At 41.5% G+C, this 18,839-nt stretch overlaps 2 protein-coding genes across 9 annotated transcripts in view; both read left to right on the forward strand.

The window, feature by feature from the left end:
* The window catches only part of LOC134079250 (transmembrane protein 50B-like), a 6,620-nt gene extending 3,473 nt beyond the window's left edge, over positions 1 to 3,147 (forward strand). For 2 of the 7 annotated variants that reach the window (XM_062535503.1, XM_062535504.1), the window contains exon 7: positions 837 to 3,147. In XM_062535503.1, the coding sequence (XP_062391487.1) occupies positions 837 to 882 (46 nt within the window). In that variant the 3' untranslated portion in view covers positions 883 to 3,147. The remainder of the gene's footprint in view (positions 1 to 836) is intronic. The other 5 variants (XR_009938896.1, XR_009938898.1, XR_009938897.1 and 2 more) reach the window with 5 other exon arrangements.
* A 261-nt stretch (positions 3,148 to 3,408) lies between these two features.
* cenpj (centromere protein J) overlaps positions 3,409 to 18,839 on the forward strand; it is a 55,385-nt gene continuing 39,954 nt past the window's right edge. For both annotated transcript variants that reach the window (XM_062535508.1, XM_062535509.1), the window contains exons 1-4: positions 3,409 to 3,520; positions 9,050 to 9,291; positions 16,603 to 16,687; positions 16,864 to 17,121. In XM_062535508.1, coding sequence (XP_062391492.1) covers positions 9,058 to 9,291; positions 16,603 to 16,687; positions 16,864 to 17,121 — 577 coding nt within the window. In that variant the 5' untranslated portion in view covers positions 3,409 to 3,520; positions 9,050 to 9,057. The remainder of the gene's footprint in view (positions 3,521 to 9,049; positions 9,292 to 16,602; positions 16,688 to 16,863; positions 17,122 to 18,839) is intronic.

Below are 18,839 nucleotides of genomic sequence, written 5' to 3' on the forward strand. Positions count from 1 at the left end.
TACTGTTATTATACTCATATGAACCGTTTGATATATAAGCTATACTGTTATTATACTCATATGAACCGTTTGATATATAAGCTATACTCTTATTATACTCATATGAACCGTTTGATATATAAGCTAACGCTATACTGTTATTATACTCATATGAACCGTTTGATATATAAGCTATACTCTTATTATACTCATATGAACCGTTTGATATATAAGCTATACTCTTATTATACTCATATGAACCGTTTGATAAATGTTTCAATTTCAATTTAATTTAACTTATAGAGCGCCAAACATTACACATGTCTCATGGCGCTTTACAGAGTGTTAAACATTCAAAGACTATACTGTTATTATACTCATATGTGACCCTCCTTAGCGAAAACAGTCGCTTGTCAGACGATACTATTTTGAGAAAATCCACAATAAACAAACTTCCGGGTTAAAATGTTGAATTTCACGTTTTCGCACAATTTGACAGTATACAGTCTACAGTTTCATACCGTGAACTCATTTCACGGAAAAACATACGTTTTGACTGTTCAACCCGGTGAAGATTCTACACATTAGCAGTCATTCCCGTTGTCCATGCTGCTTAAAAAGTTGATTTCTCCTCTTCTGGCATATCGTGACGGGAGAACCATGTCAACTTTGGATGCTGTTATCTTAGCGATCTTAGTTTCTGTAATACCTTCGCCATATGTATCGTTGTAAAGCTTAGTTTATGGCCTTTCATGTGAGCACAATAGCTTAATTTTGATTTTGTAGATTTTACCGAAGTGACTGTTTTCGCTATGGAGGGTCACATATGAACTGTTGGTTGTTTTGCTCTCTTGCAGTACACTCATCTACAAGTTTGGTCGGACAGAGGACCTGTGGGGATAATCTGACGACTCTTAAAGTGCGCACACACACACACACACACACACACACACACACATGCACACACGCATTCACACACACACAGACCCATCCATACACATATGTATGCACACACACACACACACACACACACACACACACACACAAATGCAGTGTGCCATATGCAAGTGCAGCTTCCAGGCCAAGCCAGTTCAGGTGTTCTATATTTTAATTATGATGAGTCATATTCCCAGTGTTGTCACTGTTGTAATACTTTTATAATGACTACTTATGTCCCCTGTGTTGTAACTGTAAAACTTATCATTGTTGTCATTATTTTATAATGCTGAAATGAGGATTCATCCTATTGTTTTATAATGCTGAAATGAGGATTCATCCTATTGTTTTATAATGCTGAAGTGATGATCATATCCTCTGTGCGGTCACTGTTGTGACTCTGTTATGATGCTGAGGTGATTCATAGCCCCACTGTTGTGACTCTGTTATGATGCTGAGGTGATTCATAGCCCCACTGTTGTGACTCTGTTATGATGCTGAGGTGATTCATAGCCCCACTGTTGTGACTCTGTTATGATGCTGAGGTGATTCATAGCCCCACTGTTGTGACTCTGTTATGATGCTGAGGTGATTCATAGCCCCACTGTTGTGACTGTTATGATGCTGAGGTGATTCATAGCCCCACTGTTGTGACTCTGTTATGATGCTGAGGTGATTCATAGCCCCACTGTTGTGACTCTGTTATGATGCTGAGGTGATTCATAGCCCCACTGTTGTGACTGTTATGATGCTGAGGTGATTCATATCCCCACTGTTGTGACTCTGTTATGATGCTGAGGTGATTCATATCCCCACTGTTGTGACTGTTATGATGCTGAGATGATTCATATCCCCACTGTTGTGACCGTGTTATGATGCTGAGGTGATTCATAGCCCCACTGTTGTGACTCTGTTATGATGCTGAGGTAATTCATATCCCCACTGTTGTGACCGTGTTATGATGCTGAGGTAATTCATAGCCCCACTGTTGTGACTCTGTTATGATGCTGAGGTGATTCATAGCCCCACTGTTGTGACTCTGTTATGATGCTGAGGTGATTCATATCCCCACTGTTGTGACTCTGTTATGATGCTGAGGTGATTCATATCCCCACTCTTGTGACTCTGTTATGATGCTGAGGTGATTCATATCCCCACTGTTGTGACCGTGTTATGATGCTGAGGTGATTCATATCCCCACTGTTGTGACTCTGTTATGATGCTGAGGTAATTCATAGCCCCACTGTTGTGACTGTGTTATATTATACAGTATGTGTATATCACTCATGTGAAGATGGAGGGCAGCTGTGAGCCAGGAATGTTCTGGAACTCGATCAAATGCCCTATTGCCATGGTGATGCTGCGAGTTGGTGACTATGGTTACATGCACAACATATTCAGATTTTGCAATGCTTTTGCCCATCCATTAATTCCATTCCATTAATTCCAATTACATTTTAGCTGTCAGGTTTGAGTTCATAAATCGTCCTCATTTAGTCTAGCATGTGAGGCATCATTTAGCCTCGTTAGCACGCTAGGCCTCATCTGGTTAGCATGCGAGGCATCATTTAGCCTCGTTAGCACGCTAGGCCTCATCTGGTTAGCATGTGAGGCATCATTTAGCCTCGTTAGCACGCTAGGCCTAATCTGGTTAGCATGCTGGGCCTTATTTTCACTCCAGATTTCCACACTTTTCACTATGTTGCCAAGTTGTCAGAGCAACCGACCAAGCTGCCTTAATTCCTTGGATGAAAATGCGTAAATTGATGCGTAAATTTATATTTCAAAAGGGACATTTCCCCAGTAATGTGGTTAATGGCCCAGTGTTCTGGTAGTACAGGTGATATGGGTCTTAGAAGTAGACTTAGGTCTTATCCAGGTTGTTATCCTCATTATTAATTCTGTATAATTTCACCATTCTGATTAAAGTAGAAATATGTTGTGCTTGTAAGCGTAGGCAGTGTGTGGTGTGCAGGCGGATGTAGTTTATATTCTGTCTCTTTTATAAAGTCTTTACATTTGTGCCAAATGGGAATCACTCTGTGAGAATTCCATTGTAGTGTGTTTTTTGTAAAAGGATAAACCCCCCCCCCCCCCCCCAAACACACACACACACACACACACACACACACACACACACGTATGTACATACATGCTGAAGAGTTAAGATGCATCTAGTGCACAGTTAGAAATGTACCATCATTTGTGATAATAAAGAGATTTTTAAGGATATTATGTGTGTATTTCTTACGCTTCCGGGTTTTGAAGGCCACATTGCCATTTGAATGGGTTTAAAATCAAATTAGTACAGTCTAATATTAAAAAAATAATTCAGTTACATCTCCTTTCTCCCTACTTCAATAACTGTTTTAAATTGCAGCAGACGTGGTGGGGATGTCCATTGAGATGGTTTGGTGAATGAAAGCAAGTTACCGTTGCACAGGAAGAATAGGAAAGACTACAATTCCCGGTAGCGCCGAGCTACGTACATGACGCAAATACGTATGACTCTCGCGGGTTTGATTGTGCAGTGGCGGTTCGTTTGGAAAGTCGACCTATTCCTCTTGCGTTAACTTTACCAGGTTAGAAACGTTGAACTTCAAGGGTAAGTGGCTGTCTCTACACATAACTGCTATAACTTGGTCTGTGAAAGTGTTGCTTTAGTTGCAAACCTGGGGTGTCTTAACATTATCGGAAAACTGGTTTGTGTCAACAGTTGACATGAAGCAAGGCAACCTTTCTGACGTTAACTTCATCCAAGATAAGTTAGCTAGCTGTTGACGTTAGCCTCTTGATGCTTGTGGTTTTGCATTTTGTACTGTGAGCAACATTACTTTTTTTCACAGTTTCGTCTTAGTTTAAGTGCTTAACGTAATGGTCCAGCCAACTCGACTTGATGAAGATAGACGCGTCTGTTTACCTTCTCGGCTAGTGTAACGATAATGATAACGAGTTTGTCAGCTGTCCTATCATAAGCTAATTTATCGTTACCTTACGTGGTCGTATGCTACGTTCACGTGGAAATGAATGTACGTAAAGGATATGTTTACATGTAAAGAGTGAGTATAGCGTTATGTATTAAAATACTGTAGGCAGCACATCTATCGCGTATATTAAGGCAGGACGTGTCACCCAATCCGGCAAAATATTAATTGGTCGCCGCTAGTCTGGGATTTACGGCTCCCATTCATCCCCAAAAGCCGATATTGAGGAAATGTGTTCAAACTAACACCGGTGAATTTTGACAGCAACCATGCCACTTTAATAATAAAATGCATCTTTGTACAAGATATATGTTACAGCAAGAATAACAGAACACGATGTGGGGAAATGTTATGAAAACTGTCAGCTGTGAAGACTCTTGCTCAGATTTCTGCTCTCTGTCTGTGTAGAACAAAACACTAACTGGACGTTTCAACATTTTCTTCAGCTGAATTAAGACAAAACGGAAGTAACTGTATTTAGTAAAAAAAGAGGAAAGACTTAGGGTTTCCACTCTCCTTGATAAAGGATTGAAAGCAAAAGACACTGTTAAAAATCTTGCCGTATTAATTGACAGTGATCTAAATTTCTGCAACCACATGGAAGCTTTTTACCACATCAAAAATATTGCCAAGCTTAGTGGGCTGATGTCAAAAAAAACATTCATGCATTTATTAATAATGCAGAAACTAGTGTGCTCACCAAAACAAAAATAACTGACCACATCACTCCAATTCTTAAAGGAATAGCTCGGAATTTTGGACATAGGACCTCATTTCCAACTTAGTCGGGGTGGTATAGGTCGGTGAAGACCATTTTCAGTGAATTTCTGCCCTTCCTATGAGTTGCAGCGTTCATCTCGTGCTAATCTGGTGCCAAGATAACGCAAGTCAACGGTAACATCCAGCCTGCCACTGAAAACACTCCACAGAACACCCGAAACAAATAAATTATAACGTCAGACTATCGATGCACATGCCTGTGTTCATAGAACAATGTTAGAAATAAAACTAACCTTGCATCGCATTGCAATAGCCTACTTTGTTCCCTGTATGGCAGTGGCGGATTGATATTGAGAAACTAGTCCCTCAAAATGGAATAAATCATTGAGTGGCAAGGTTAGTTTTATTTCTAAAATTATTCTATCAACACGGACATGTATATCGATAGTCTGACGATTTAATTTACTTGTCTCGGGTGTGCTGTGGAGTGAGTAGGCTAAGGGTAAGACTGTTTTGGATGTTACCGTTGAAATGCGTTAGCTCAGAACCAGCCTTAGCAAAGGTGAACGCTACAACTGAAGGAAGGGGTTAAACGCGATAAAAATGGTCTCCACCGACTTATGTCACCTCGGCAAAGTTGGAAATGAGGTCCTATGTCCAAAATTCCGAACTATTCCTTTAAATCCCTGCACTGGCTTCTAGTAAGTCACAGAATTTGCTTTAAAGTGCTACTGCTTGTTTATAGCAGTTTATTTCCAGAGAGTGGATGTTCTCTCCTCATTAGACATTCTCTGGCCAGGCCTAAAAGGTGACCTATGGTCATGTGCAGGGATATGGCGCCATCTCCTGGCCAGTACATGCATCAGGCCCGTAGTGCATTTCAATGGGAACTTGGTCAATTGTAACTGAAAGCTGCATCCTTGTTTAACAAGCGTCTCAGCGTCGTTTTAACCTTTGGGTACGCGCCTCATGCCACAGCTATTTTAACCTTTGGGTGTTGAACAATAGGTGGATTTTACCCTTTGGGCGTTGAACAATAGGTGGATTCGACTTGGTAGCCGCCTGCAGCAGCCGTCTTAAGACGACACAGGCCCTTAACTTATGTTGTCATGTCACAGTTATGTTGTCATGGTCACAGGCCCTTAACTTATGTTGTCATGGTCACAGGTCCTTAGGTGTAGAAGCGATGGCTTATGTTGTCACACATGCTGTTTCTTACCCTCTTTGAGAAGGATCACTATCACTGGTTTGCTAAATTAGACTCTGGCAAAGTCTATTTGGGTCATTCCACGTCAAATCAACCAAAGCGCACGCACTTGCGTCTCAAAAACATCTGAAAAAAATACCATGTGCACCTATGTTACCCAGGAGACACTCTGTGAAATGGTTTTGTGCTAAGATCAATACTTTTCAAGTAACAGCCAGTTTTACGGGGGGGGGGGGGGTCTGCCTCTTTTTTTTGTCCAAGTTCACAAGCTCATTAGCCTAGAAATCTAGACGCCCCTAGCGGCAGCAAATGTAATTTGGCTGGCGGGGCAGTCTAGCAACGCTCCGTAGAGCAACGAGCTGAGAAATGGAAAATAAAAGCGGGCCAATCACAGCGTGTATAGAGTCAGTGGGTGGGCTTAACATAATGGTGACTGACATGCGACCAGAAGTTGCGACGGTAACGCATCCTGTTATTTGAAAACAAGAAGATGATTCGTTTAGCGTTATCCTATTGCGTGGCGAGGGAAGGTTATGCATCCTGCTACTTGAAAACAAGAAGATGATTCGTTTAGCGTTATCCTATTGCGGGGAGGGAATTTGAAAGACAACTGTTTATCCCACCCCTCTGATTGAGCCCTGTCTACGGTGAGTGTCCAGACCCTACATCTTGATGTGGGTCTGGCTCGTCAGGCTACAAGCTCATTGCTCAAGAACTAGAATCTGTAGGAGGCTCAAATGCCAGTTAGGAGTTGATCTTCCACCCTAGAAAATGGTGGCTAGGGAACATATTTGTCAAGATATTACAGTTTTTCTCAAAACACATTTCACAAACGTTTCCTCCATGTTCCCCAGTGTCTAAACACAATACCCTTTTCTAAAGCTACATAAGCACAACCACACCTTCTCACTTCAAAACTCAAACTTTCACACCCAAAGAGCAGCTGGAAGCTTTAAAAAATGTAAACTCTATACACATCATTACACACTACAGCAAAACAATTGAAAACGCAATGCTCAATTTGTGAGAAGGTTCTTTGTTTCATAACTGCCAATGCATATTTTAAAAAAACTTTAGAGTAACAGATCTTCTTTGATCTCTGCAGAGGATTAGGCATTTGAAGAGTTATTTTCCAAAACGCTATATCCACCATTTTACTAATGAATTTTCATAAATATATTTTTAAAATTTTGTTTTTCAAGTAATCTCAGTGAAACTGTATTGGGTTATGTTTAGTTACAATAATTTATCTTTACTCAATAAAAACAAAACAACTGCATTTTTATTGATATTACCTGAAACACACAATTACTGTAAATACAGTAACATGATTTGTTACAGTACAGTAATGTTTTCAAAAATGGATTTATAGCGTTTTGGAAAAGAGCTTTTCATTTAGAGTTGTGAGTTTCATATGAAGATTACAGAAAATTCTGCAAGTACACTACTGTAACACAACTCAATGCAAAAAACGAATCTATTGCACACAACAGTACTCACACATGATCAGGGTATGAAGTTCTTTTATTTTCTTCATTCACACCACACACACACACACACACCACAGTCACTGTGGGCATTAGCAACAAGTGTCTTAAATTTTGAGTCGTTGTGTGTAATAAATGACGCCAGGTGTGTTCATTGTGTTCAGTTATTGCTGACTGTGGCAAGCATTTTGCATCACATGAGCTTTCATTTGAGAATATGTTTTGCAACATGTGTTTTAGCAAGGAAAGATGTGCTTAGATTTATGAGAACGGAGAATTGTGTTTTGTGAATTGTGTCTTCATGTGAAATGTGTTTATGGTATTGAAAAATTATGGCTAGATTTAGTAAATTGTATTTAGACAACTGGTCATTTGGTTTAGAGGATTGGCTTTTGTGTTTTAGCATTTGAGAAAAACTGTAATGCCCAAACATGGCATGTGTTTTTCAAGCTGTAAAAATGAAACAATTACAAGGTCTGAAAAAGAAGACAGATGATTTGCACAGAAATATTTCACAGGCCTTGGTTGTAGGACCCATTGATGATATAGACAAAGTTTGAACAAAATCTGAGAAGGTGCAGCAACAACCTTATCTGATTTGACACAGAATGACTCATAAGTGACACCATTAGAAACCTTTAATCAACTAGTTTCCAAATGTTTTAAAAGAGAATGCATCAATGGCACTTTGTAAAAACAATAAAAGAAAATCCTAGGATACAATTTCAAACCTTGCTAGTTATGTTAAAATTACTTAAATTCGTTTTCAGCTAAATTAGACCTAAATACTGTAGTTACAGAAATGTCTTTGTTCAGACGTTCGTTCATTTGCTAGGTACGAGGCAACATATAATTTCCTTGCTCTCTCCTTTGCTACGTTAACTGACTTACCCTAGCTAGCTGCCTGCTACCATTGGAGTTTCGTACGTCTTTCTGCCGTTCTGACCCTGATTGTAAGTCCAGTGAGTGACACGAAGTTGGATGCTCAATAAAACGTTTGATTTATTAACAACTAAGCAACTGAAATGATTAAGTTAATTCAGTTAATTTTCGATCCACATGCTCGACTTTCCTGCGGCATGACAACTTCTGATATGTACAGTTAACCTGCATTATTAGCAACACGATCAGCTCCACTGATTGGTTCATTGACGGAGGCACTTCCGCGGAGGATCTTCCTCCAATGATATTCTAATGCGGGAATCTCCGAATTAAGGTGCGGGAAATGAAAAAAATATACGGGATACCCGCAATCCCGCACACAAATTCAGGCCCTGATATATAATTTGTATGATATTCTTTACACGCACACGCGCACACACACACACACACACACATACAGTGCCACCAAAGTAGGCTACCCTGGTTGTAGCCCATTCACTTTGGGCTGTACGTAGAAGGGGCGAACGGATACGAAGTTGGTATTGAATTTCATTGAAATCGGTAGTACTCATAAAATGTTTTGGCAATGGCAGATCTGCTACAGTAATTAGACAACAGTAGTTGTATTGCTCAAGGGCTGATATGCATAAAGTATGCTGTCATAAATATCAGAAATTCATATCTCTTTCAGGATATTAAACAATAGATATATTGTATTCTAATCCTCTGGTGTTCCAAGTTAGGCTATAGAAATGTTATGTGTGATGCGTATTGTTCCAGCCCTAATTTAAAGCACACGTATTGGCCTCTGTGTATGAAATGCGCTATAAATACACTTGACTTGACTCTTACAGATCCTGTGATGTCATCTCCTGTGCAGCCGTATCCGCCCTCTGATTGGATGGGGCACAGTTTGGCCACGCCCTGCAGCAGTGTTAGCTCCGCCCCCCAACATCTAGACTCCTCCTTCTGCTCGGAGTTCAGCCCCCTGCCCCCCTCCCCTCCCCCCACAGACACACACACACACACACCCAGGAGCCTGGAGGAGATGCTGCAACACACACAGGACCTGCCTCTTCCCCTCAAACTACAACAGGTACACACACACATACACACACACACACGCACAGGACCTGCCTCTGCCCCTCAAACTACAACAGGTACACACACACATACACACACACACACGCACAGGACCTGCCTCTTCCCCTCAAACTACAACAGGTACACACACACATACACACACACACACGCACAGGACCTGCCTCTGCCCCTCAAACTACAACAGGTACACACACACACACACACACACACACACACACACACACGCACAGGACCTGCCTCTGCCCCTCAAACTACAACAGGTACACACACACATACACACACCTGCACACACACACACACACACACACACACACACACACACACACACACACACACACACACACGCACGCACGCACAGGACCTGCCTCTGCCCCTCAAACTACAACAGGTACACACACACACAGGGGTAAAAATTAACATTTTGGCTTACCAGGCAATGTGGCTGGTAACTGGAAAAAGTTACCGGCCAAGCAGATTTTTTACCAGCCAAAAAACACATTTTAAAGCTATTTTTAAGTACCAACGATGATACGACCTTTTAACTATTGCTTTTTTCATGTCATTATACACTATTAAGGTTTTGCCTCCACGAACGTCATAATGCCTTAAGTTCATGTGACCGTTTGTTTACAACTGGAGTAGTAGCCAGAGTGGTAGGCAAAACATATCATTCCGTACATATCAGCGGGGTTACATTATGTTACACATAGGCCTACTATAGTTACTACGCTTACAAATATCTCCGAAATGTATTTTTTATGATCGAAACACAGATTAAGAGATGGCAACTACTTGCGTAGCATTTGTTTGTTTGTTTGTTTAATCGTTTCCGTTTGTGGTACGGTATTAGGTGTCGCCACCTGACGAAGTGGTTAGGAAAATGCAGGAGAACGTAATGTAATATGCAACATAAACAAGCAGCTTTATGTGTCCACTGTATTTATTTTTATGACGAGTTTATTTAAATGATATGATAATGCTGCCCTATGGCGCACAGCCAGCAATCTTATACAGTAGTGCCTTTTGCAGTGGGTACACAAACCGGACTGATCCGTACCAAAACGTAACGTACTGAACCGAACTGTACCATACTGCCTGGTGGAAACATAGCTTTTAAGATCCATCCAAGGCAGAACATGTATGGAGAGGACGTGTTCACGTGTAATGTGTATAAAAACGAGGTAAAAAATATGCTGACTTTGTTGTGCCTGTTCCATGAGGCGGCAGTGTGCTTAGGCGTCCCGCCATATCTAGCCTGTTAATCAAGTTAATGTATGAAAAAGTTAGGTTAGCCAACGAAGGTTCAGTGCGTTGACTCGCCAGCTTGCCTACCAGTTGACTACCAGTCGGCGATGGAACTTAGAATCACGTGACCAAAACGTCACAAGGAAAACCTTAATATTTTGAAAAGATTGAACAAAGACTTTTTTTTTTTTTACTTTCCAGTCATTTATTAAAACTACTGCAGTATTTTTAACACCTTAAATTTCATTCATGTGTATCATTCATACTTGGTCAATAACTGAACATATGAGGCAAAGTAATCAAATAATCAAAGTAATCAGGCAAAGTATTCTTCATCCACTCTGCCCTCCGTAAAGTCTGGCCTTTTCATTCGAACACCCTCTTCGGCCCACAAGTTGATTGAAGGTGTGGGATCAAACTGTTTCAAGTCTGGGGAGAGGAGTTGTACTGTGAGAAGGTCTGAAAGAGCTTCAGGAGTGAGGCCCTCCAATCAGTCTTGACCTAATGTATGCAAAATAGAGGGAAAGGGGCACTGAGTACATTAAAGCACAGAGTTCTTGAGAAACACAGAGGTAATGAATCAATTATTACCTGCTTCATTACGCTGAAGCCTCGTTCGCATTCAGCGGTGGATGCTGGAATGGACAGGATCAGGTCGATGAGGCTAAGAACATCGGGACATAGGCATTTATTCTGTCTGTTCACCTCGGGCCAGGTGAGGTTGTCAAAGTTCGCCTGTTGGTACAGTCTCGTTTTGAGTATGGTCCATTGATCCAGGATCTTTTCTGTGGCAACCTTGGCTGACGACAGGACCTCTTGAAAGTGACTGGAGATGGCCTCAATGTCATTGTCTCCAAACTTCTGTGGCTGTGGTCAAAATTATTCCAAGACAACTGGTGTGAGACTGCAGCTTTATTCACGATACCGGGAGCATGTTACTGACATGAAGTCAAAGTAACAAGCCCACACATCTGTGGGTGAAGCCCTTTCTTATACCCTTAACACACACACACATGGAAAATCACTAGATACACTTTAGTGAGTCTTTAACCACCTGGTGATTAACAGAGATAAGAATGTTTACAAGAACTCCTCAACCATGTTTGTGTTTGTGTGCCATGGGTTCACCATGGGGTCACCATCCTCACATTCGTAAGGCCTGGATGGCAACTAGAGTTAATTATATGTGACCATTCACAGCGAAATCAGTCGTTTTGCGCACATCGTTATTTTGAGAAAATCAACAATAACAAACTTCCGGGTTAAAATGTTGAATTTCACGTTTTCGCATAATTCGGCTGTATACAGTCTACAGTTTCATATCGTGAACGCATTTCACTGAAAAACCTACATGTTGATTGTTAAACCCGGCGAAGATTCAACACATTTGCTGTCATTCCCGTTGTGCACGCGCTGCTTAAACAGGTGATTTCTCCTCTTCTGGCATATCATGACAGGAGAACCATGTCAACTTTGGATGCGGTTATCTTAGCGATAGTTTGTGTAATACCCTCGATATACATATCGTTGGAAAGCTTAGTTTATGGCCGTTCACGTGAGTACAATAACTTAATTTACTAAATTTTACCGAAACGACTGGTTCCGCTTTACAGGGTCACATATATGTAAGCTATAGTAAATGGTTAATACAATGGGAAACATATAAAATGTATCCCACATATTCCCCCCTGTGGAGCTATGAAGCTCCATTTCTATTGCATCAATACATTATGTGTATATTCATGATACAATAAACAAAAGGTTAGACTTATTTTATAGTTCTATCATTTCCTCTTTCTTGATATCTAGTATTTCTCTGAATCTTTAAAAGTTCCACTTGGCATGGGACCATGTCACTACTGATAAACATTTAGGGCTGGTACATAGTCAATAGACCGCACAGAGAATCTTGAAAAGTTCTATAGGGAAACACTCACACTTCAACATTTGTTTTTCTTAACATACCCAACATGTATCATTATTTCATGTAGATGTTGATTTAGCATGGAAGGCTAACTCACAGACTTTATTATTATCACAAACTTCTTTCTTGAGGAATGATTAGGTTAATAATACGCAAAACAAACATCAACATCTTCTGTTTTCTCAGTTATTCAAAAATAAAACCTAATCCTAGTCTTCAACAGCAGAGCTGACTTGGGTGTTTAGACCCTCCTTATTCTGTGTGTTCACCTCGGGCCAGGTCAGGTTGTCAAAGTTCGCCTGTTGGTACAGTCTCGTTATGAGTATGGTCCATTGTTCCAGGATCTTTTCTGTTGCAACCTTGGCTGACAACAGGACCTCTTGAAAGTGACTGGAGATGGCCTCAATGTCGTTGTCTCCAAACTTCTGTGGCTTTGTGTTGTTTGAGGTAAAAACTCTGGCAGAGTTCTTGAACAAACCTTAAAGGGATAATCCGGAGTGAAATTCACTTTAGATCAATTTTTCGGACTATTGGGAGTACATACGTTGAGTTGACACCAAAATCATGACATTCGGATGTATTTTGAGAAAGTTCGAGTTCACCGTTTTTAGCCAAAACTCGTTAGCCTGTAAGTGACCGGGGCAGGTCCTTTCGCCACTACAAAACGCTATTTTTATACCTCTTCTACTGTTCCAAACAACGCTACACTTATGTGGTAGTGAGTAGAGGGTCCCTAAAGCCAAACCGAAGTATACTCATGTTTTTATGTGGTCGGATAGAGAGTCCAGAATGAATTTAATCGAGTCAGTACCTTTCCGGAAATGTTAGTAAAGTGTTGTTGAAGCGTTGCGCAGCTGCCACAGCGACATTTCCGGAAGGTACTGACTCGATTAAATTCATTCTGGACTCTCTATCCGACCACATAAAGACGTGGGGATACTTCGGTTTGGCTTTAGGGACCCTCTACTCACTACCACGTAAGTGTAGCGTTGTTTGGAACAGTAGAAGAGGTATAAAAATAGCGTTTTGTAGTGGCGAAAGGACCTGCCCCGGTCACTTCCAGGCTAACGAGTTTTGTCTAAGAACGGTGAACTCGAACTTTCTCAAAATACATCCGAATGACATGATTTTGGTGTCAACTCAACGTATGTACTCCCAATAGTCCGAAAAATTGATCTAAAGTGCATTTCACTCCGGATTATCCCTTTAAGCAAACTTGACTTTAAACTTTTTCAAAGTATTTTATTTTTTATATTTAGTTTTTACATTTTCTATGCTACTTAGAAATGTTATTTATAGGCTATTTTAAAATGGAGACATGCGTTCTGTGATTAGGAACCTGACCCGACGGAACCGAGGGATGAACAATTTCGACCCAACACCGGTGTTGTTGGATCTCGAGATCCGTAACACCGGCCCGCAGTTCGGGTTTGGGCAGATAATCTAAGCTCTCAAATGGATGGGTGTCTAGTTCTAATTCACTCTCCAAATTCACTTCTATTCATTTAATAGGTAGCCTATGTTCGCGCAGCCGAAAACGATCACGGGCCTGGAACAAAGAGGAAGCAGGCTACCGCGGCTACTTTCTAAAACAATTTTCATTCATTTATACCTGAGGGAGAAACATCTTGTAGGCTACCTCGGAGGGAGGGAGATAGAGAGAGCAATAGGCTATGCTGAGCAGGCATAGGCGCTAGAAGTAATTAAAAATGATGAGTGAAAGATGTTCTCAAGTTTACGAATGTTGTATGTTTGCGATGTCTGCTGAAAAGAGCTACTACATTTTAAGTTAACTTCTATGTAAATTCGTATATGCGATCAAGATTGCGCATTCTTCCATGAGTTGCCTAAACAGCTACTGCTCTGCCTCGCAAATCAAACAACTAATACAGTAGGCCTAACCAGGGCTCTGAACCGGTTCAAGGAACGAAAACGAAAAACGAAAACGAACGGAATTTTATGAGGAACGGGAACGGAAACGAAAACGAAATGGTCTTCAACTGTTCCGGAACAGGAAAGTTTTTCTGAAATCCATAAAACCGTTTTTTTTTTCGTTCTCTATATATTTTATAAAATTTCACAAAATCATAGCCTATGTCAGGTTTTTATTTCCGGTTGTGCGTTCACTTCGCCCGCTAGGCTCAATCCAGGCAGCTGTCACGATTGTAGCCTATTTTGCCTGTCCACGCCTTGTTGTTTTAAAGTCGGGATTTTAAGTGTTTGCGCAATTATAGGCTATGTAGAGTTGAGGTAGGCCTATTGTCAGCAACAGACAGGCTATAGCTAACATGTTCACTTATAAACGGGGTTAGGAATTATTGAGCACGCCTTTGAAGATCTCCATATAGATAAAACTTACAACCAGGTAAGGAGTTTCTAGCACTTATCCAGAAATGTTTTTGATAAGAAATGATTTATCATATAATAGGCCAGTAAGCTGTAGCCTAGGTTATGTGGGATGGATAGCCCATCTGAATGTTTTTGGATGCCGCCTGTGATTTATTATTTTTGGGCATAGACTAGCTACGGTGTAAATCAAGGGCAAATAGTAATGAGTACGTCTATTCTAAGGTATAGACCACAAAAATAGACTTGATAGGCCCGCTAAACACTGCCGAACGATAGGAACGAACGATATTTTACGTTCCGAACCGGTTCAGGAACGATATGTTGGTGGCGGAACGCAAGAACGAAAACGTTAAACATGCCTGAACCGTTCGGTTTTCGATTGAAAAATAATTTCGTTTTCAAGCCCTGGGCCTAACGTACTAAACTACTAAAAGATGCAGGGGGAAGAGAGGGTGGGGAGGCAGTTGTCCTCAGTGGTGCAGGTGATGTCTGTAAAGTGAACTGGCTAGATTAGTGTATGGGGGAGGGGGAATGATCGCACAAAACAACTATCAATTGCTCTTGTATTGAATGCCTCCATGTGCGAATGTTTCAAGTAGGCTATGTTTGCAATAGATAGTGTGTTATGTAGGCCTTAAGTGCTGCGCCGATCATCGGCTGTCTGTACCGTCTTTAAGCGGCATTGTGCCTCTTCGAATCCGATGGAGACTGAATAATAATAATAGGCTAGTAGTAATAATAATAATAATAATAATAATAATGATAAAAACGATTGTCTTGCTCTAAAATGGGATGTCAAAAATGACAAATGTCAACACCAAAAATAGAATTTCAAGCAATTGTCCTAAACATTGCGTTAGTTTTTGTGACTTATGAAACATATCCGTGGTAAGTTGAGCAGACTGCTGTTTCATTGACAGAGGGTAATAAGCATTTATCTTCCTCTCCATTGACCAAAACTTTGCCCTGGCCGTAATCTATGTGTGTACAGCTTCGAGTGGCGCAAGACTAGCTTTCTCGTCTACCACTCTCTCATCTACCACTCAATAGACCTGGGTTCAATACAGTGGCTATGGAATACAGTGTATGCTCAAGGTAGGATAGTTTACCAAGATGATGGTTGTGGAGCAACTTTGAAACAGGATAAAGGTACTACATTGACCGTAGTGACCATATTAGGCCTATTCCTCCAAAAGAGGTTAGACACCGATAAGCCCATAATACGCCCCCCCCCCCCCCCCATTCTGAGGCTCACTCCTTTTTGACCACATGTCTGTTTACATCCCTGGTGTGTGTTCTTGCATGTGTTTGTTGGGTGTGTGTGTCTGAAATTTTCAGGGAAGGTCGGACATGACCCATGGAAGAAACAATAACATTTTGGGATTGATCCGTAATTCGGTCGGGATTCCAGAGGCGTTTATGTATTTAGCTTAGTGGTGTAATGCCATGGTATGGCCACGTGGTGGCGATCTCAATAGTTTAGGTTCAAATGTATGACAACCTAGGAAGAACAATACAGGCGGAGGTAGCTGCGCTCTATGAGTGCTTTTCTAGTTATTCTTTATTGCTTACTTTTCCTTTCTTTCTTTTATTATTATTATTATTATTACTACTACTACTCTTTGCCCGTCTATGCTTTTATCTGTTATTACTGTTTGTTTTTTGTTTATGTAAAGCACACTGAATGACATCTGTATGAAATGTGGTATATATATGTTTATTACTTGACTTGACTTGACTTGGTGTGTGCGCGTGTGTGTGTGTGTGTGTGTGTGTGTGTGTCAGCTCAAGCAGTGGCAGCAGCACATGCAGGAACAGCTGAAGGCCCATCAGAGGGATCAGCAAAGACTTCTGGGAATGGAGCTGGCAGGTTAGTGACACACACACACACACACACACACATACGCACCCCCCCCCCCCCCCCACACACACACACCAAACACCCGCCCCCTAGTAGTTCTACTCATACACACCTGTACACACAGTTCTACATACACCTGTACACACAGGACGGTTCTAACAACTCTGCCAACTGTTACCTCACAGATTACCCAGACTCCCCAGTGCTGAGGGGGAGTGGCTACCCAGAGTCCCCAGTGCTGAGGGGGAGTGGCTACCCAGAGTCCCCAGTGCTGGGGGGGAGTGGCTACCTGGAGTCCCCAGTACTGGGGGGGAGTGGCTACCCAGAGTCCCCAGTGATGGGGGGGAGTGGCTACCCAGAGAGGGGGAGTGGCTCTGCAGCTGCCTGTCCTTTGCGTGCAGCTCCGTCTTTTGAGACGGACACACAGGAGCCATGGACTCTGGGTAGGACACACACACACACACACACACACACACACACACACACACACACACACACACACACACACACTAGGGCTGTCAATGAATATTCTAAATTGAATTTATATTCGAATAGTTTTAAAAATCAGACATTCGATTATGAAAATTAATATTCAAAAGTGTAAAAACACACCCGCAGTAGCAGAGGCGCCGCTGTCTGCTTTGTGAGTGAATGCGCTCATAGGATGCGCTGCGTGAAGGGTCAGGGAGGTGACAGGAGTCGCACGAGCACAGTCATTATTGAAAGTTGACTTCATTGGAAGATGGCAGAAGGTGCAGAGCCCAACTCGACCGCAGCAGAGAATGTGATTTTAACCCCCTAAAATCTTAAAAGCCATACCTGGAGGTACAGTAGGCTACTTTTTTGTATATCGTTAGCCTACTTTGGATTTTTGCCGCCACAAGCTCTGTCTGCAACAAGAGAAGGGACAGCCTGATCTCACCAAAAGGCGTAGAATGACACAACGGTTTCTTAAGTCATTTGCAGTGTCATTTAGATAGATAGATAGATAGATGGATACTTTATTGATCCCCAAGGGGAAATTCAAGACGCATTTCATGCTTTTGGCGTACAATGCCACGCTCTTAACCCTCTAACCGCCCAAGGCGCCGTACGGCGACAAGCAACAACACTGATTAAAACAGACGGTAGATCCGAGTAGGGTGACAAATCGCCTTTGTACTCTCCACCACTAGTTGGCAGACATCCAGAGCTTCGATTCAAGCCCAAATTTGAGTAAAAAAGTTTTCAGGAAGTGCCTGTATTACTCGCGAGAAACAAAAAAAAAAGACGCATTTCCTGTTTATAACGCGGAAGTGAAATGCGCGATCGCTATGCACAAATTGAAGCAGAAAAACGGCAAATGTTAAAAAACAAAGTCGTGTGTTATGAAGTCTTGGGTCTGTAAGTCACCTACTCTGATTCTGAAGGAGAATATCTGCCTTTTGAAGATTATGATCGGTCGTTCATTGGCAGTGACAGTCAAGATGCGTCTGTGAATGGAGGTGGGTCTTTGCGTGTGTACGTCAGTGTTTACCTGCAGCAATGTTGACCAAAGGGTTCAAATAAGCATGGTGTGCTTGGTGCCAGTGATAATCATGATGATAGTGTCTGTAATTGACATGGTACAGACAGCAGGTCTAGTAAAAATAGCGCTCTGAAGAACTACAAAGTCATCCGCGATAGGAACTGATTTGACCAGGCTACTTTATTATATAGTAACATAGGGATTGTGGTAATACTAATAGTTTACTATTGTTGGTTTACATGTGGCTGTGGTCCTGTTTGTTTGTTATGTCGGAATAATTACAAAAATCAAAGTAAAACTGCTCAAATGTGTTCAACAACCAGTATTTACTGAAATGTGCATAATTTGACGCTATTGCCATCCTGTGACGTCATAATATGCAAATTAGATGAGTAAATTTACTCCCTTTATAAACTTTAGTTCATACTCAATGATTTTCACATTTACAGTAGGACTTTATCTCTGACCACTTTCAAGCCATGGCCTTTTGAATTTTTTATGCAAAAATCCAAAAAAACCCGGGCGGTTAGAGGGTTAAGCGTCCATTTTAGCAGGCCATCACGCAGAAATTAATTTCGTTCATTTGTAAGGAGACCGATCAGTGTCGTGGATGGGGCAGGCTTCAGGGAGTTCTGTCAAGCAATGTGGTACCGT

The sequence above is a fragment of the Sardina pilchardus genome, chromosome 4, assembly GCF_963854185.1.
Source record: "Sardina pilchardus chromosome 4, fSarPil1.1, whole genome shotgun sequence".
NCBI classification, from domain to species: Eukaryota; Metazoa; Chordata; class Actinopteri; order Clupeiformes; family Clupeidae; genus Sardina; species Sardina pilchardus.